General features: G+C 39.4%; 2 protein-coding genes across 2 annotated transcripts; one reads left to right on the forward strand and one right to left on the reverse strand.

Annotated features, from left to right (window-relative positions):
• Nucleotides 1-1,495: 1,495 nt before the first annotated feature.
• On the reverse strand, nt 1,496-20,900 carry LOC119728908 (PMS1 protein homolog 1-like). Its single transcript, XM_038201337.1, is given in 17 exon segments — nt 1,496-3,963; nt 5,023-5,183; nt 5,579-5,709; nt 5,898-5,987; nt 6,232-6,336; nt 6,757-6,917; nt 8,184-8,280; nt 8,507-8,630; nt 9,027-9,177; nt 9,180-9,886; nt 9,889-10,165; nt 10,554-10,700; nt 10,828-10,950; nt 12,180-12,460; nt 12,772-13,057; nt 18,651-18,802; nt 20,871-20,900. Coding segments are annotated over 16 exon segments (3,147 nt in total). The 5' UTR covers nt 18,792-18,802; nt 20,871-20,900; the 3' UTR covers nt 1,496-3,798.
• On the forward strand, nt 14,259-17,200 carry LOC119728909 (branched-chain-amino-acid aminotransferase-like protein 2). Its single transcript, XM_038201339.1, has 2 exons — nt 14,259-14,351; nt 15,217-17,200. The coding sequence occupies exon 2, from the start codon at nt 15,250-15,252 to the stop codon at nt 16,162-16,164; it is 915 nt and encodes a 304-aa protein (XP_038057267.1). The 5' UTR covers nt 14,259-14,351; nt 15,217-15,249; the 3' UTR covers nt 16,165-17,200.
• Nucleotides 20,901-21,174: the final 274 nt, after the last annotated feature.

Here is a 21,174-nt window from a genome sequence, read left to right on the forward strand (position 1 = left end):
ATTTTTAATTAATGAAAAATGCCATTTTGGATGAAAAATGTAAGGTTAATCCCTCGCAATTTTTGATGAAAAGGCTGTTTTTTGATGCAAAATGTAAGGTTAACCCCTTGCCATTTTAATGAAAAAATGCTGTTTTTGATGCAAAATGTAAGGTGAACCCCTTGCAATTTTGGATGAATAGGTCAATTTTTTATGCAAAATGTAAGGTTAACCCCTTGCAATTTTTGATGAAAAATGTCGTTTTTGATGCAAAATGCAAGATTAACCCCTTGCAATTTTTTAGGAAAACGGCATTTTTCATTTCAATATGTGATTGTTTTACCTTGCATTTTAATTTTGCTTCATTTATTTATATAGTGTAAAACGTTTCAATACACAAGTATCAGTTGGAATAAATACCTAGAGTACAGAGGCACACGAATACGTAAACTGTTGTGATTCCTGTATTTTACACGTGTACATACCTTGTACCTGCCTTCCCTTATTGCCTTATAAGTTACAGTATTACCACCCAAAAAAGTGAACTGATAAAAAATACTTGAATTTAAACTACCACTTACACATGTTCCCTTGTTACTGCCCATGTTTTATTTTCCCAAGTAGGCCAACAGAACGAAACCACGAAATTCACTAAATTCGTATATTTATTTCAATATCCAATAGCGGTGTCGTGGTAGATCTGTCACAAGCTTAAAAGACCATAGAGTCGAGTTCCAATTCATGATTTATAACTAAGTCCAGAACCTTGCCGAACTAGAAAGCTGGGTGAATAAATTTGAATAAAGAGGGCGGTATTTATTTTTATTACCGACTAATTGATTCTAAGGGTTTTAATTATAGGAAGTGCTATTTTCACTGGGGGACCCAGGTAGTGAACGCGGTAGAGGGGCCGATTGGTAAGCCGGCGCCCCTGGTTCGAGTCTCGGCCGCGGCAACCCGGACTGGCTGCAGGGAAACCTGCGGCCAGTCCGAGTTTTGTATCGCGTGTCTACCCCAACTATATAAAATAAAATAAAATAAAACAGAATTTTACTCTTTTTTAAAATTAAATAAGTAAACTAAAAAGAAATAAAAGGTCCTGTAGTGAAATCAGCGGGAATCGAACCCGGGACCTTCCGTATGAGCGCTAGAGTGCCTACCACTAGGCCATTGCGTTCTTCTTAATAAGAAATGTTTGGGAGTAATATATAAAGGTCCGGATGCAATTGCGCAATTAAAAAAAAAATAACTAAGTCCGCGCGCATGCGCATTTGTGTGAAGCTCTGCATGAATAGAAATTGCAAGTGAGCGCGCATGGCAACTAGACTCGCGTAATAAAATCAGAGTTGTTTAAGTTGGCGCGCATGCGCTCATCTAATCAGGGCGATCTTCATGTCCAAGTCAGCGCAACGAGCACGCGCCCCTGGAGTCGAGGCTGGCGCACATGGTCATGGCAATTAAAACAAAATTGGTTAAACACGCTGACATGATTAAATAGCACATAAGGCGATCAGAGTTGTGATTTTTTCAATGATGTACAAATTTATTCAAACTAAATTTTACAAATGTTATAAAAACGAAAAATTTACAGTGCTTGCTGTTCTTCCAAAACCTCAGCACATTTTGGCATAATAAAGAACGATTTTTAATAAGTTTTGTTAAATAAATGTCGAGCGGAAGGCGCGTTCTCGAAAATGAAATGTTTAGCCAAACTGTGCTTAAAGCTTGTTCAAAATGAATTGAAAAGGCGCTAAACTGTCGTAGATAGATACAAAAATCAAGAGCTTGCGAATATTGCAATTTCTGCCCAGCACCATGGACGTCAATCGGTGGGGGACGGGGGCAGGTACCCCACTTTTTTTAAAGTAGGGGGATATCATCCCCACTTGTTTCGTCCCTGAAAAAAATTGTAGCCAACTAATACTATAATAATACTATAGCTCAGACTACTGAGCTGATTCAATAACCCCAAACTCGAAATTAAATGATGTTTAAAAGATGATATTTTGCCCCCCAAAAATTGTTTCTGTGGTCAGAAATTTTCTTAGATCGCACCACAGAGGGTCTAGAGTCCACAAATTTTCCGGGCCTTTAAGAGCGCCCCGACCCCAGCCGTTAGCGCTTCGCGCTTGCAGTAGTGCCGGTCCCCCGCCCACACTTTTGAGAAGCAACTGACGCCCTTGCCAAGCACATTCGGCGTGAATGTTCATTTCTTTCCAAATTGACCACGGAAAAGTAACAAAAATGTGCGTGTGCTGCGCTGGGTTTCGGAAACATGTCAATCACATACATTGTATATTGAACCCAACTTGTCTGGTTTGGCCACATACCGAGGATGGAAAACAACAGAGTTTTAGACGCCCCCTGCTAGAAACAATGCCTAGACGGGGTAGGCCAAGAAAGTGATGGACAAATGACTTCATGGTTAACAGCACCAAGCGCCAGACAGACACGATTGGAGAGCGAAAATTCGTGGAGCCAACGTCCTTCGGGACATGGTGCAAGATTAGATTAGATTTATAAATTAAATTATAAGCTTCATGTTTATATCAATCTGAAAATCATTTAAATTGAATACCATGCAAGTTACTACTAATACTTTTAAAATACGCCAATATTTCGTCAACGAAACATTCATATTTGTTATTAGAATAATGGATAACCCTAGAGGAATTGGTGAAAATTAAATATTCAAAAGAATATTGCATCTTTATGTCAAGTTTCTTAAGACGAAAATGTTTAGTTCTTCAGTATTGCATGATTTCATAGACTTTTTCAGAAAAAAATACAACCCAAACGAAAAGAGCATGAATGTTTAAAAAAAACGATCCAAAAACCTATATTTTTTTTACGATAAAACACAATTTATATTTTTTTTTCGATAAAAAAGAAAACAAATCACTGTATCGGCTGAAAGACTTTGGTTTATGATATAGTTATTTTTTATTTGTTTTAGGGTTTATTTTTGTTTTAAGTTGCTTTTTTAGTTTTTGATTTGTAGTTCCATATAAATAGGTTCTCTTTTGTTTGAAATCTGGAACTTGTCTCTATAAAGTCAATTTCCTCATGACTTTTCCTTTCAAAGATCCTGAGTTTAGTTTTGTTTAATTAGTAAATCTCAATAGAGTCTGTTTAGTGCGAGTTCCTCACAGTGTGTCACTTTTGCAGGTTATTTTTGGTGGAGAATCCAGGTAGGAAATATATATATATTTTAAGTAAAATTTAACCAAAATTGTTTTAATAGGGAAAAGTCTTCTTTTTTTTTAAGAGTTTTTCTTTTGGGTCACTTGCGGTCTTAAATTATTTAGTCAAACCAACGCATTGTTGTTTTAGTGGATTTGAATCGGCTTTGGGGTTTTAGTCTCAATTTTAGGTTGTTTTAGGTTAAATCTTTGCGTTTAGTTTCTGGTTTCTGATTTTAGGTTTGGCTTTATGTTTTAGTAAATTTTAGTCATAATTCTCGTGGTTTTTTTTTTTTTCATTTGGTCATTTTGGTTGTCTCTTGAAGTTCTTGGAAATAAATTCTTTTTGTCCTCCTTTGGTTTGAAACCTAGAATGTGAATCTTATCTCTATTAATTCAATTTCCTCACGACTTTTCCTTTCAAAAATCCTGGATTTACTTTAGTTTTGTTAGTTAATCCCCATTGAATTTTTAGTTTTACAAGTTCCCCCATAGTGTGTCAGTCTTTCAGGTTACACATGCCTTTATGCCGATTCCAACATGCATGCAAAGGATATTTCATTCCGATTTAAAGATGGAAAAAAACTCTTTAGTTTAGCATTTCCCTGTGCGTGATACCCCCCCCCCCCCTCCCAAATCACACTTGAGATTCGGATATCACAAACAATGGATGTATGAATGGCTGGTTATGAAGACATGTCTTGCACTGGTTTGGAAGTTGCTTCATACGTTCAATCACATTTTGGACATCTTCTTCTAGCATGGTTGAAGGCAGATTACGTGCCATACGAACAGCTTCTCCCTAAAAGGAATAATAGAAGAAGGAAAACTAATCAATTAACTGTAGGCACATATGTGATGCGATCAAGCTACATGAGTCGTTTGTTGACCCTGGTCAATTCCTTTTATTACAGTTTTGAAAAGAGCACAATATCAACATTACTGCTGCAAAAACTGCATGCTCATACCGTCTTTAGTTCAAAAATTATGGATGTTGGAACACCAAAAGATGTGATGAAGTGATGTGATGAAGTGGAACTATTTTGGCCTGTATCTCCAAATTCTCAACAAACGACTCATTTAGCTTGATCACATATGTTCTACTTCTTTCTGAGCTTGATGGAACTGTCATAACATAGTTGGGTTTAGAACAAAGAGTCATTAGACGCAGGGTTGAAAAATTTACTGGATATTGCTCTCTTGGAAAATATTATTATGGTAAGCGCAGATTCCGTTCAATTTGCTGTGTAGTCAAACATTCTGACTTTGAAGTATATTTCAGTAGATCTCAATTACAAGTCACCAAATTAAAAAGCTCACGCTCATTTTGACTACAAAGGATGAGTAATGAATAGCATAGGTTTTTGTCATTCTGAGGTGATTCATGTGGGCTGGCTGTACATGAAGGCAATAGCCAAAAACAGACACAAAAAAAAAGATCTGTATAAACTTGACTTGACTTGATCAACAAAATGCAATTGATGCAATCGCATACAAATGTCCTTATTCGGCCTTCCTGAACATCACATATAGTGCACTAATCAATCAAAATGGCTGCCACAATGCAGAAGTGACAGTATCAGTTACATAATGCAGTGTACCATTCCTCAATCTAGTGGAAACGATGTCCAACCTCCAAATTTGGTGCATGTTCTCACAGTGACAGCCAAGAAATTCCTTGCCGAGTGTGGGACAATGGAATTTGAATTCTAGGACAATGTAGGATGTTTGCAAAATTCCTTGATTACCTGTCAAATATGGAGACTGTTGGGGCATTACTGTTTGCGCTAGTAAATAAAGATTCTTTACATACATGTACAGTACCCAAAGCCATGCAACCGGGCTACAATGGCATACTTACTTTCAGGTAGTTGGCTACTTTCAGTGGTCTGCACTGCGACAGAGTACAAGACTGCTTTGTAGTTATTAACTCCAGTAATTCCTGAAGGTCCTGGATACCATAGCAACTGACGGTGGTTGCCATAGCAATGACCTGTACTTTGACCTCCACTGTTTCTGAATCTGAAAATGAGTTTGAATGAGATGAATGATGGGCCAGTAAATATATATGAAAAGAAATGATGCAACTTAAACTTATCTTTTGAAGGGAAATATTATGCAAATAACCAAGTTATTTCAAGTAGTAAGAAGATTGTATGCAAAAGTCACTTATATCCAGTAGCGTAGCCAGGAATTTTTCAGTGGGGGGGCTGGAACATTTCATGGGGGGGGGGGGGGGGGGGGGGGGGGGCGTCATGTAGATCAATGATAATTTTTTAGAAACTCAAAATCTCAGTGGGGGGCCAACGGGGGGGGGGGGGGGGGGGCAACAAGGTTTCATTTGCCCCCCCCACGCCACGGCTACGCCACGGCTACGCCACTGCTTATATCTGACTGCATAGGAAGAAGCATCTTACCCACTGTTTGTTTGATTGTGAATCCATTGGCTGTGAGTCTAGTATCAGTGTAGTACATGGCAGGGTCCGGTGGATTGACTCGTTTGGACATCTCAAGTAATGTAGCCCAGTTGTCATGACCGCCTACCATGCTGGATAAAAGTAAACAGACAAAAAGATGACGCTGTTTTATGTGCTTCTTGTTGCAAACGTGCCTGTCAAAGACCTAGTATAGTCACCAGCTCTAGACATGAAATTCAAACCCAAATGCTCTTCACTAACTACACATGTACAGCTCAGCCTTACGTTCATAAATGAGACGGCAGACCACGCTTCTTACCTTGGTGACAGTACAACAGGGACTTCAACAGGTTGGCATGGCAACATGTGATGAGCCAGTAGCCTGTGAAACAGCAGGGTCTCTTCAACCCTGTAAACCAAGAAAAAAGGAGGGGGGGGGGGGACAAAAAGGGACAAAAGTCAATTACTGGCTTTCCTGCTTGCAACATGTACATGAAATCAATTTTCCATATCTTTTCGCTTACGGTGTCATTTTCTTATAATCACCAGAGACAGTCCTTGGCAACCTTACTCTCTACACATACATTGCGTACCGAAAGGTGATTGGTAAGATGAGGTAAACTAATAAAGTAATAAGTGACAGGATGGTTTACCTGTATTGGTTGAAAACCACCACTTGGTTACCATGGTGACCCAGCCACACATCATGTGATGCAAGCTGACCAATCAGGTTGAGTCTTTGATCAGGATCAGTTTTCCTATGAGAAAGCAAGTAGTTCAAAGATTGACCTGTACTATTGAGAATACATGTACATGTATTGTGTTTCAATCAGGTTAAACAAAAGTAATGTGTCTACAGGTATAATACAGTTGGAACCTTGTTTCTGTATTCTCCACAGTGCAGAAATATGACAGAGATTTTTCAAATGATGGCCTCGTTTCTCTTTTCTTGAAAGTGAAGAAATATTAACATGATTAAATAGTCAAGATTTGCCTATTCAGGCTTCGCAGGCGAATAGCCTGCTATGCAGGAAAGTCACTTGCTTCGCCGGTAATTATCTCGTTAAAGATCAACTTGTGAGCAAACAAACAAACAAAAATACACACCCTTAGCAATCTATACTAAGCGTTGATTTTTCAAATGTGGACATAACTTTGAAAGGCATAATTCCACTTACCTTTTCTGCTGGTGAGTTTCCAACTCTCTTCTTAATCCAATCAAATTGAATGTTATATTAACTGTTGGAATGTCAGGAGCTTTTGTCGGTAGAAGTTGATTGGCTGATTCCCGCTGTTGCTGTGACAGCAGCATCTTATCTATCAGTCCCTGATTCGATGCCTGGAACAGAAAAGGACACAAAATTAGAAAAATTGGTGCAGAAAAACCCCCAATCAATCAGAGAGACAGAGACAAGACAAGCAGCTTGTAGTTACAATAGAGTGAGCATATCTTTTTCTGGAACCGAATGGCCAGCCTGTTTTTCATCTGACTGACTGGGTCACTAAGGTCCATTCAAGACGCAATGCTACTACCTTGCCAAACGCAATGAAATACGACTTCTTTTAATTCAGGATGGCTCGGCAATCACACAGTGTTTAGAAACATCTGGCTCAGCACATTGAGTTCGGCATGGTACCATCTTTTGGCTTGACAGGGCTGCCGTGTATTGTCGCTCCCAACGGCAGTGGCACGGCACTGTGCCATTGCCGTGCTTAACTCAATTCAATTCAAAGTAAGGGCAAACATTTTAGGAATACACATGCTCACAATACCCTCTCTCGCGTCCGCATCACTGTGAGTAAATTTAATGAGAATATTTTGATCCCACTGAAAGTTCATTTAACTGCTGGGCATGCAACTGGAAAGTCACACAAACAGAGGAAAGTCAAATATTTCAAAACTTTGTACACTTTTTCTATTTTTAATGGCACACATGGGAAGTATTTAAGTGGTACAACCCATGGCGGACTGGTAACGTGTGAGGACAGCTTACGGCACCGTCCGTGCACCCGGGCCTCAAGAGTACAGAAAATTAATGGGTTGTGATCTAGCATGCAACAAAAATATGCAAATTAGACCCATGCGCATCAGTGTTTGCAAAACCAGTCTTCGAGTGCAAAGCTGTAATACTCGAGTTGCATGAATACAATATATGGCTGAGTAAAGTGCCCACCAACCACTCAACCAACCCACCCACCCACCCACCAACCAACATAAGCAGCTCAAGCCCACGACGGGTTTCATACCTGCCGAAAAAGAGGAAATCAGCTGATCCGAGGGAAGTAACCTGGCCAGTTACTACAGGTCTGCATTAAAGTTTGACTTTTAAGTTTGACGTCTAGAGCAGCTGTCGTGCTGTAAATGGTCCGTTGCTGAACTCAGGTCAATTAATTCGGTGTGGTAGTACCACGGCATCTACATGTAGAATGGGCCTGAATGAATGAAAGACTGACTGAGTAACCGAGTAGAATGAAAGTCCTATACTGTGACTTTCAGGTCCAGCTCGACTAGGCAAACCTAGTCTTGTGTCTTTGTAATCGCAAGGCCATCACAACAATCATAAGTGGACAATATCAAAGCCTTCAGGATAAGAATGGTATTTACCAGAGTAATCTTTCTCTTTTTGCTTGGAGGTGCCTCTAAACCTGTTCCACGCTTGAAGCCTAGTTTCTTCTGAGCTGCCTCCAATTGATTGCGATGTCTGCAACACGATTACAAAAAAATCTGGCATATAAAAATTCTCTCATTGACAGGCAAAGGTAAGGGAACTTTCTCAAACCGAAGTTGTGCTTTTTAAAAGAAAGTTTTGCAAATAAAAAAATAATTCAAATATATATATTTTTTAGGGCGGGAGTTAAGCGAAATATTTGGAGGCTCTAGCTTTAGAAAAACACATTGTTTTGTTTTGAGTATTACAATATTTCTACCTTTCTGTATCTCTCCTTGATTTCTCCTCATATTTTGCTTTCTCCATTTCTTCCAACTGTCTCCATTTTTCGGCCACAACTTTTGTGATGTCGTTAAAACTAGCTCTTGGGTTCTCCCCCAACACTATTGTGAAATATAATCAGAAAAATGTGCTTCATTACATGTACCAGTAACACCTTAAGGTCAACACTACAAGAAGGAAACTGCACAACCTGAGACAACCATGTTGCACCCAGATATAGATGTAGATGTAATCAGCAAGATCTGAATTATTTGTTAGTGTCTTTCCAATTTCAGGTCTGTCATTTTCAAGTTGTAATCAAGAGGGCACTTCAATTTATGGCTGTATATAATCATTTCAAAATGCCTCTAAAGTTTTCCTGAATATATTTCAAAATGGTTTTGGTTTGGAGGGGACAACAGAGACAGACAGGTAGAAGAAGTTCCCTTTGTATCATATCATGCAAATTCTCTATAGATCCTTTGTATTACAGCCATCTTTGAGGTTAAATTTCTTACCCAGTGGTCTCATTTCCTTGCAGAAAAACTCATATGAACTCTGAGGTCTTCGGATCGGTGAGCCACAAATGAGATCGTACATAGTTCCTTTTCCAATCTTCTTCTCCAATGAGGGTCTCCGCTTAGGTGATGTTCTCTTCCATTGGTTGGTGTAAGATCATCTGCTTCCTGATTGGTTAATGATGATGATGTCATGCTGTTACCCAAAGTAACAGTGTGTGGTATCCTGGCCAGTTTATTCTGGTTTGTGTTTGAACAATCTGCTGGAACTTGACAAGGTGACTCAGAGTTTGAAGTTCTCTGATTGGTTGAAAGTTGACCTGGTTCAATGTGATTGGTTACTAGTCTCTCCTCAACCGCTTTTCTGGGGATATGGAGTGTTGCAGGTTCAAGTGGTCTGCCATCTTTGTTTGTTAGTCCTCTTCCTTTACTCCAGTCAGTAAGATTGACTGATGTCACTGATTGGACATTTCCAGCAGTTTCCTCGATTAAATAATCACACATTGTTGTATTGTCTGCTTGCTGTAAAACATTTTGGTTCATTACGTCACTTTCTGGGCACTTTGATTCATCTAAAGCAATAGTTGCTGCAGTTTCATCCACTTTCTCCAGCTCAAAATCATCATCATCAAAGATACTAAAATTCAGCTGAAATTTGTTTTGTTGTATGCTGTCCCCGACAGTCTGATCATTGGATGCACTCGGAAGATTCTTGGTAGTGGTGGGTACATTTTGTGCAGAGCAAGGTGTTTCTGCGATCCCCTTTGGCTCCTCGGTGGCTTTGCACACTGGAACATCATGGTTATGATCTTGATGAGATGGCTTTCCAAGATTAATACTTTGATATACAGCACTTTCCTTTCACAGTCTAATTTCTCAATAGACCACGTATTTTCATTCTTAACACCACCATCAGAAGTACATGTAGGTACATGATTGTCTTCAAATGCGGTGTTGGTGTTGCAGAGAGTTCTGTCATTAAACCCTAGTTGAGTTGGCAAGTTATCTACTGGTTGAATGTTGTTGGCCTGTTGGTGTGTGGAGTTTGGGATGACTACATGTACATCAGCAATGTGGTCATCTGCTTTTCTTCCATAAACCTCATCCAATAAATCGGACAGGACCGAAAACACAACTTCCTGTAAAATAACAGACATCCATTTTTAACCACTTTTGAATAACTAGCCCTGATTTCAAATTAAAAAGGAACTACTAAAGGTGTTTGTCATTCAGCCTTTAAGAAAAATCATGATCAAAATATCAGGACTTCCTAACTTTTGTAATTTCGCAAAATCAAAAATTCGCTGTTCACAAATGAACTTTACTTAGAAAAAGACTTGAGATTGAAACTGCAGAAAGGGAAAGTAAACCTTCACCCCAGTGAATCCAACCACATCTTTCAAAAATTACACAGAGTGTTATCACACTTAGCCACTGTTAGGTTTCCATTGGATCGCATAGGTGTTTTGAGCTCAACAGAAAAACCAACCTCAATCACGTCTCATCAGTCCTTTAAGTGACTCCTACCTTGTTTTGAAGCATTACTTTAGTTTTATTTGGTTCCAGGTTCACATCCACATGATGCTGAGGTAGGCTGATGCTTATAAACATGACCAAATAACGGACGGACACCATGTCATGCTTCACTGCTTGACAGTATGATTGCTTCACCATCTACGGTGCAAATAAAATGAAATAAAGCAAAGTTGAGAACATCTAAAACAGGATTACATGTAACTCACTGTGGCATACATGTATCTGTGATATTGAGTGTGGTTATACTAAGGTATTTAGTTCATACCTTCTCAATATCCTTGAAGATGATTGGTCGACCATTGATTGCAATCCAACACCTGTCTGATACAGCTCTTGATGCTGATTGGCTGTCTGCAGATAGACTTGGTACAAAGCCTTCTATTCGCACCTACAGGTATTGAATTGAGAAGTTAATCAGTTAAGTCATCGTGAGTCAGGTTGGAAATTGTTCTACCTGGAGAATGCCATAGAGTGCGGTGTACATGTATGTCCGACCACATGATGTACGGTACATGTACAAGGTTGTTAAGGTGGTTCTGTACAGTCGACTCTCACAATACAAACTCAGCTAGACCAAACCAAAATATATGTTTTATCTGAATTTTATAGTAACCCTAAAAGGGCCGGGGGGGGGGGGGGGGAGGGGGGGTGCAGAAGCCGTCCCCAGCTCCCTCAACTTTTTCGGCGAAACCCTTGCAAATACAAAAATTCCCAACCCGAGCTTTCCTGACTTTTTAGCCTGGAGTCTTGCGCATCTTTTGATGCCAAAAAAATAAAATTCTGACCATGGGTAACCGTGCAGCAACAAATTTTTCTGAGCTACACGACGTGAAAACTGAAATTAAGTTTGCAATATTCCAAGGATTTAAGTTTGCTAAACCAGAATTTGTTTTAACAGTCTATGTATTACCGAGAGTCGACTGTAATTGTTTTCTACTCATTAAACGTCATGTATACGCATCACATTCACTTTCCCAACAGCATCTCATTAGGGTTAAAGTGTCTGATATGGAATTGATGGAATTGCCCACCTGTTATTGAGTGTGACTGGGTTTGGGCAAAGATTGAGTTATTAGTACCCATCTATGAGATTCTCTCTCAAGTCTACGAGATCCTCTCGAGTACTGAAAAATTGTTAATGTCTGAGCATTGCTTTATTATCTTTTATACAATGCCTGGATAAATACCTGTCATCTGATTGGTGGATCATTGACCATGAGTCATTTAAGTATTCATCCCGTCCCAACCCATGGCCCAGCCGCATCACAAAATTGAAGTTCCATTACACACTCACACAACTTATCAATCAGCTGACAATGATTTATTCAGGCGTTGTATAAAACAAATGCCAAATTTTTCACATTTGTGCAACGGAAAGAATATTTTGTTTTTATTGTTAACAGATGGATTGTTCCATTTCACTCAGCCTTCCAAAAACATTCCACCCGTCACCTAATGAAATTATTCTTACCATTGCAATAAAAAACATTCATTATATATACTGTTACCAAGTGCTTGTAAAGGGCTGAGCTGTGATGTTTAAGGAACTATTTTACAAAAAGAAAAACAGCTATTTTCAAACCTCTAAAATCGGAGCGAGAAATATGTTCATCTTACCTCAGTCTCGTCGTCCAATCGCTGTATGTATTGCATATGAGACATCACACTAGATCCCCAAGTGTTTATCAAAGCTGCCTTGTGATTGGCTACTTTGCATTTTTGCCAGAGGGAGCTCTTGTTATGACTGAGCGCGAAGCGTACTGCAGGACGTATGACACCATAGCTCATTACCAACTCCTCTACTTTCTTCAGTTCATCCCTTCTTCTCTTGGCATTGGTGTAGTACTGTTTGCGAACCGGCACATTCTTGAATAAATGCATCGCAGTCACAGTAGTTCCTGAAGTCATAATCAAATAGAATAGGAGCACTGAAATACAGACTCACGTAAAATGAATATTTTCAAGTATCTTCAAGCTTCCTAGAAGGGGAAAACAACTCAGAACAAAAAATCCCCAAAGAAAACAAATATGAAGTTGCTTTTAAAATTATGACAATGCCACCTTTATTTCAAGATTCAGCTTAAGATTTGTACACTGACCCTCTGCTAATACCATCCGAAAGTAAAGGTGAACTGGAAGAGGTGTGTCATGACATCCAAATTCTGAGCCTTTCTTAGGGTTCAACTAAGAAAGATTTAATTCTACAAACCATTTCCAAGATGAGATGGTTTAGATGTGACAATTTCTCCTTCGTGATCCAAGACATAATGGCGTCCAAACTCATCATCTTGTGTCTTTGTTACTATGGTAACTGAAGACATGGCACAGAGTGATCCCAGAGCTTCGCCACGGAAACCGTATGTTGCTAGATATTCTAGATCAGCATGCTGGGATATCTTGGATGTGAAGTGTCGTCGCGCCATAAACGGAGCATCAATGGGTTTGATGCCACTCCCATTGTCTCGCACCTCAATTTTATCAAAGCCATAATTTTCCTGCAAGAATCATCAAACAAATACGCAATTCAATACTCAGACAAAAAAACTCTTTAACGCATTGTAATTACGCAAAACACAACGTTGATAATTAAAAATGTTCAAAAAACCAAGGAATACCACGCCCACTTGGGGTCAACATGCAAATGGTATCAAAGTAAACATACGGCAATTGGGGGCACACTGATCATTCCTCTCAGATTCACAGCAACAAACAATGTACGATGATAAATCCCTTGAGCAAGTTTTCGCTAATTCCACTTTTCAATTGCAAAGATACAAAATGTACATGTAGCTCTCTGTAGGTGATGTGCATGCAGGGGAATTTATCAGGGATAATGAATAATTCAGATATTTCGGAAATTTCCAACGTCTGTCTCGCTGTCTGGTCAGATGATTGTATGAACTCATCCCTGGTCGATTTGCCCCAGGTTTTTCTTATACACCTCTTTATGATTTTTTTTTTGGGGGGGGGGGGAGGGGAAGGGAGGGGGAAGTGGCTACTTCACCAAGCTAGTGTTCGCGCGGCACCCTGCTACAATGTAGTATCAATAAGGCCAAAAAAAAAAAGTCTCCGGTTTCTGGTATGCGCGCGCGTCGCCGTAGCCATGCGCGTCGGCAAAATGAAAAAGTTTTTTTTCAATACAAGATGATGTCTCAAAACCGCCAAACTCACTGGTTTGACTGGAATTCTGCTGCTGCACAATTTTAACGTGTTTTTAGATGGGGTTATGATCGAGAATAAGCTTTATGTGGCCTCTCTGGACTCCTATATATTGCACTAAGTTTAGTCGGGCACCATTTGCAGTCATCAGCCGACATTTGAAGCCAAAAAAAAAAAAAAAAAACAGGTAAAAAAAAAAAAAAGCCGCGTCGCCACACCACTTTTGGGGTAAGCTCCATACCAGAAACCGGAGACTTATTTTTTTTGGCCTAAAAGTGCCAACTGTTGATTTTAGTCAGTAAGTGGCAGGCAAAAGCTGTGCCTGCCGACTTCATGAAACCTTTCATTAAACTCCGAGTAGTATCACTGAATAAAATCAGCTTGAATGAACATTTAAATGCAATATGAAGGTTTCTGTTGTGTGACATGTTATTGATAATCTTAATCTGGGCAATGATAACCTTAAATTATCTTCCATAGGATGACTGTATACTATGTACAGAACTAGTGACCTTTGATACCATTGACAAACTTTACTGTAAGTTTTCAGGCTCTTGCAAACCCATGGGCTGGTGCCCTTACTACATGTATTGTTGAAATCCATTTCTTCTGCATTCCTTGGGTGTAGTGGTATGTATTCATTTTACAATACAGGTTAGCACTTCACGGATGTGGCCTGTTATGCAGCAATTTGACACAATTGAACTTACATACATGTACATTGCATGAGGCAGAGTACAGGGCGGTGGTTATTACTTTAAAACATGTATGGTTTTCCCCATTTTTAACTTAACCAGAGCTCTGTTTTTACTGTTTTAAGTCTTGCGTGTAACTTTTTTATACTTTGCATGGACATTTTCATGTTTTTCAGGTAGGAATTTAAGGTCATTTTGTAAAATACCTCTTTCTTTTAAAGATCTTTTAAAATTTGTATAGCGCTTAGGGACATTTTGTGTAAAGCGCTATGTCAGCATCATTATTATAGGCATGAGGCCCAAAAGGCTGCGTTGTTGTCACACTAAAACATTATACAGACCGGTTCATAAAAACACATGTAGGAAAATAATGTTAGGTTGTAACTCTTTATTATGTTTGTCTGTTACAGTTATACATGTACATGTATGTACTTACTTTGTGTACTTTAGGAAGTTTTTAACAAACAATTTGGGTAGGAAACATATTTTGTTTTAGATTTTGGTCGAATGTGGCCATAAAAAGTTTGAGGTTGGCAATCCAGGAAGGTCAGGTTACCATAAACACAATCTTTTTTTCAGTCTGAGTAAACATGGTAAACCTTTTGTGCATTCTAACAAAGAACACCCTCTGCGACACCTGCAAGGGAGGTGTCAGGTCAATACATTACAAACCTACTGCCCTTTCTGGCAAAACTCACACGTTCTGACACGTCAGCCAAGTTGAGCCAACAGTTATTCCCCAATTTTGGCAAAATCCACACTGATTGAAAACTGTCTTTCCTCAATTACTCACATTCCAGTATTTGACGTCGGCTGCTTGTGGCATCATCACCATGTCAGATCAACTCAAAGTCATCCTGTGGTGTTGTCCACGTTCACTCTCCACAGCTTTCCTCAAGTGCATGAGTGCTGTTCCTGATTCGCAAATGATTTTTGAGTTGTATAGCACTGCAATGCTCTTTGGTCCGGACAGACTGGCAAAAACGGACATAGCATCACTTGAACGGAATATTCCAGAGAACATTCTTGATGAACGTCGGAAAGACCCAGGGTGTGGTTATCCAGTTTCTATCTGCAGCAATGCATGGGTAAAGCATCATCTGGAGACAGGATACCCGGACAAGAAGTTTGTCTTTGCTAAGGAGATGGTATCATCACTAATGGGCAAGTTTCAGTTTCTTCCAGAGAGTGGATACCGCCACGCTTTCCTCCTTCGTAACCCAGCTAAACTTTTTCCATCCTGGAAGAAGCTCATTTTTGAAATCTTTAGGATGAACAACATCCCTGTTACCATGGAGCAATTGGAGATTGACAAGTTATCAGCAGAGATCATGCCACCAGGGAAGGCTTTCAAGGAGATGTACGATTTGTACTCTTACATCAAAGAGAAAGATCTGGATCCAGACCCTGTCATCATAGATGCTGACGACCTTCTTAGTGACCCAGCTACCATACTATCTGGGTTTTGTCAGAAGTTGGGCATTCCTTACACTGACTCACTGTTAACTTGGGATGAGGCAGTGGATGTTCTTGAGAAGTGGGTTGTGAGTGAACCAATCAAACACATTATCCTGAATGGAGATGGGTTTAAGAATTTCCGTAGCAGCACAGGATTTGCAAAGCCAAGCAGCAAGGATCAGGCCCCTGAGTCACCTGCTAAGTCACCTGACCCATCACCTGATATTCAGCGTCTGATTGACTTCACAATGCCATACTACACAAAGATGTATGAACAGCTGCTCAAGTAACTACAACGTAGTTATACTTATAATATACTTGTTTTATAGAAAGAGATTAGATTTAATCATACTATACCGTCAAGTTTCATCAGTTGGAAAATGCCTGGAATTTTTATCTTTACATGTACTTTCAGTGTTATTCATGTTACTCATGACAAAGGACGTTGGTGTCAGTGACACAAGAGAGAGATAGGGAAGAGTGGAGGGTGGCAACCAAGTCCCGAGATGGCCCTCGCATCACATGGCATGACATGACATACATGTACCGGTACATGTATGTATACAGGTTTACGTGTCTTATTGTACACTGTACTTCATTATCTTATTTGAGTGTTAGTCCTTTTTAGAGTTAATCCTTTTTTCTGTTAAACTTTTACCACTAATCATTCTTAACTGTTGTAATGTACGTGTATACATTTATTAATGGGCTTATCATTCAATTTTAATTTGTTTCGATCTTTTTTGATGTCATAGGCCTATGCTTGTATTATTATTGTAACAATTTTGGTGTTTTTTTTAAAGGTTTTGGAAGGTTTTTAGTTAATTCTTATTGATTGTTAAGCGTCTGTAGCATCAATTTGACGGATTTTGCACTATAGGCTATAATACTTAATAGGATTAGTATTAAATTATACCAATTAGGATACACTTTAAAGCATGGGAAGTTAATACCTTTGGGGGACATGTGGAATTAGGGAGACATTTCAATGTCCCTAATGCCTCAGCTCCTATTTAGAGGCAAACTTTTCTCGTCGCAAAAAGGCTAGATCGATTGCTCACAGTCCAATTGGTAAAAATACTGAAAATTCTTGAAATTCAGGAAATTTGGGTTAGGGGTCAGGAAAGTCGGATTATTATCTATGGGAATGTCTCCCTAATGGTACAGTACCGGTATATACCGGTATTTTAGTTATATTACATAAACATGTAAACACGTAATACATGTAATTATTATTATTATTATTGTTACTTGTATGATGTGTCATTGAAATTGAGGTCGACTTTTGAAGTTTGAATGATTCCTAGAATGGGGATTTTACTTCAGCTTTAACCCTTTCATGCCCACATTGTTTATTGACCATGCTCTCCCCAGGACCAAATTGTTTGCTCAGTCATGCGGAAATCACTAGAGCGTGAAAAAATGACCACAAGTCCAAAACTCACTTTTTCAACCCAGATTTCCACTGCCAAGGAGTGATTAAAATCGTAGGTGTTGTGTGTAAAGTTTGTTCCTTGAACCTTACTCTTTTATGTGATGCAAAAATGAAGTCCATACGTGCAAATATAAGAATGTTATGCCTTTTTGTCCATCTGGTCCCATTTATCAAACTGCAAGCCATTTCACCACATGACCAAATGGCACTCCATACCTCAAATTGTGCGTGGATACTTCTGAAGCACTTTTCTCATTTTTTTGTAATGGTAACACTATGAATAAACTACACCATTAGAACGATCCGAAAACACTCTTTCAGCTGGTATATGGTTGATGTATGGGCGGCCAAACATATCAACATGCCACCTTTCTGAAAAGTAGTGAATATATCTGTGTTGAGGGTGTTCTGTGTGTGGTTTCCTGGTCGACTAAAGTCGCCCATGGGAACCAGCAGGGGGGTAGTTCTTGTCGACAAAAGTCGCCCATGGTAAGGAAAGGGTTAAGGGGGAAAAAAATTCCCCCAAAACACATTTAATAACTAAAAGGGATTATAATTTAATTTAACACTGATTGTATGTACTCAGCAGATCAGAGGAATAGTGGGCAAGTTTAATTTGCAAAATTATGCAACTAAAAAATGAATGAAATTAATGTTATTATTTTGTCAGGAAGTGTATGGTATTATATTTTATCTGATGTTAATTGAATAACAGACAATGGAAATGTAATAACTGATCTCTTACATGTACATGTCAATAAAATAATGCATGAAATTTAAGCTCTGCTTTTCTTTTCAAACAGAACTAAAATTACGATTGGACTTGATGATCATTTTTAGATTTTTAGTCCCACGATTTGACCTTGGTGATCCCCTTGGTGAGCCCCCCCCCCCAACCAGCTACATTTGTAAATCCTGGGTGCGCCACTGACACCAGGGTTTGTTGGAATCTGGTGGGATGAGTACTGCACCAGTAAACTGCTTTACACTGGATTAGGCATACCACCATAATCAGAGTCCAACAAATTCCAACACCATATACAAGTACATGTATGTTGTTGGAATTTGAAGGAGTGATGAGGAAGGTCCTAATAAATCACTCTATGGGTTAGGGTTAATGAAAACTTCTGACTTACATGTATAACCCTCCCTCTCTCAGTGACAATCTGGAGAGTTACCCTATACATGTACGTCAAAATCTATCCGGCGATTGATTTTAACAGTTCTTTAAGATGGCCTCATATTGGTACAATTGACACTAATTTGACAGGCTGTGGTTAATGTGTAGATACATGTATGTTAACTGAGGGTATCATGCCTTGACTGCAGACCTCAACTTACCAATTTGATTTCAATATTGTCACTTCCTGCATCCAGTGAATTCTCAATGAGTTCTTTGATGACGCTTACAACTGATGTAATAACTTGTGAGCTGGTGACGAGACGTATTGTGTCCGAGGAAAGCTTCCGCATACAGGCCATAATCAAACTTCCTTTAAAATAAAAAAATAATAATAAAAGATAATAGAGGGCAAATGGACCACTTTTGTCATACACTGTGGATACAGGGTCCCATTTTTTTCAGAAAATTCTACAATCTAGTTTCTACAACGTAATAATGATGTGCATCGGGTCGTGTTGACCAGGCCAAACCAACCCGAAACATTAGAGATATAAACCGACTCCGAACCGAAACCGATCTTAACTCCCTCAAACCGACCCAACCCGACCTGACAAAAAATAAGGTAAAACCGACCCGAACCGACCCAACCCGAAAAAACCCCGAAAAAAAAACAAATACCTTGCTTGGACAAAGTGATCACTTCTTTGTGCCTGCCCTTACCCACATGGCATGAATTCTTTTGCAAAAACCATTGTCTCTCTCTCTGTCATACTCAGTGGGTTGATCGAGAGTAACTCCGCTTATTGAACAAACGCATGGCATCATCCAGCGGTATCATGAAAACTGTTACAATGTATCTATTTCACTTTCAGTCCCATCCGACTGGAGAAATTATGATAGTGCGCTCGGTGGCCACACCACAATAGGGCTGCAGTCACAGTGACTGTCAATAATATTGCATCACCTAAATTTCTCAACTGTTTCGGTTTATTTCGGTTTATTTCGGTTTATTTCGTTTTTTTCCGGTTTTTTTTTCAAAAAATTGCTAAACCGACCTGACCTGACCCGAAAATGAAAATGAAAAACCAACCCGACCAAACTGAAAAGATGGACAAACCGAACCCGACCCGACCCAAAGTCGGTTTCGGGTCGGGTCGGGTCGGGTCGGTTTCGGGTTGGGTTTGCACATCATTACAATGTAGTTTGAGCTCCAGCTCTAGGTCGAATTCCTGTGATAAGCATTGCCATTGGAGCTGGAGTTACTCAAGCCCATTCCGCATCCGCGCAGCCAATAAAGCGCCCTCTATTAATATTACAGTTGGGAAAAGTTCCATACTCGATCGTCAATTTATCTGCTGCCAAACATATTAAAGGGAATATACAACATTTGCAAACATCGAAAAATAAAACTACCAAGTTTTTGCGAAATACCTTAACAGGATGTTGGTAAATGACAGTCTAAAGCATCCTGTAAAATTATGGCACCTGGTATGCTGTCATTTTCAAGAAAAGTGGTATTTTTGTATCAATTTCCAACGCTGATCGGCCGATCAGCGTTGGAAACAACTGGCTTTTTTTCAAATACTGGCCCCAATTGACCATTGCACTTGTTTGCAATCGATTACAAACCTATGAACATTTACGAGCCAGCTAGACTGGTTCCCTGACCTTACAATTCCCCAATGTATGTAAACTGCTCTGTTTCTTCTTATATGGAGTCAGGGAACCAGACTACAGGAAAATGATCGTTTTTCTTGGTTTTTATAGCATTTTCGAACCCAAAACCTCCAAAAAGTCAGTGTAACTATATTTGCTTTATATTTCCAACCCCCCAATTCCATCCATTTCTGAAAATTACAGCAAAAGCAAATGATATATATTCCCTTTAATTGTCACCTCACCTTGTGATTTCAACCAAGAGAAATCCATGAAGCTGTGTTAAGGTGAAAAAAAATTAGGAAAAATGTATTTTTAGAGCACATTTTTGGATGCACACGTCGTGCAGAACCAAGTTGAAGCAGCCGGTCAAAACTGATTTAAGTGTCTGGAACAGCGGTACGTACGCATGACATCGATAACCATGACGTCGCATGAGCCGGCCAATGATAGTGCAATACGTCATTATGAATTTTTATTTTCTCATGAATATTTAGTTTATTTCAATGAATACTTCAAATACGTCCAAAGATTGATTATTGCAACAGCGATCGTGCGCGGCCTAGCGGTTAAGAGTCTCGTGTATCAAGCAAGCGTCAGAGGTTCGAATCTCGATGAAGTAACTGACTGATTAATAAATAGAAATTAAGGAAAGGAGAGGGTGAGAGTAGACATGGTAGAGGAGGGAAAGTGGAGGAATAACCATAAAAGGTGTAACTTTTGGCACTAGAAAATTAATTGAAAAAAGTGGCGATCAAGTACGGAACTTTTTCCTTACTTACAGTTTACTTCTTGCCCACTCCGCATCCCCGCAATCAATAATAAAGCGCCCTCTAATTAATTTACTTTATATTTGCCCACTCCGCATCTGCACATCCACGCATCCAAGACGGAGTGGGTAGGTTGGGTTTGATTTTAGATAGGGAAATAATGTAGTGAGTCCTAGGGACAGTTGTGAGTCCTAGGGTACATAAAGCGCCCTCTATTGATGACAATTTACTTCATGCCCACACGTACATGTACGTACACGCCATGTACCCGCATCCACGCAAGTGCCAGGCATAACACCGCATCCAACAACAACAA

Source organism: Patiria miniata, unplaced genomic scaffold (assembly GCF_015706575.1).
Source record: "Patiria miniata isolate m_02_andy unplaced genomic scaffold, ASM1570657v1 HiC_scaffold_20, whole genome shotgun sequence".
In the NCBI taxonomy this organism is placed as follows: Eukaryota; Metazoa; Echinodermata; class Asteroidea; order Valvatida; family Asterinidae; genus Patiria; species Patiria miniata.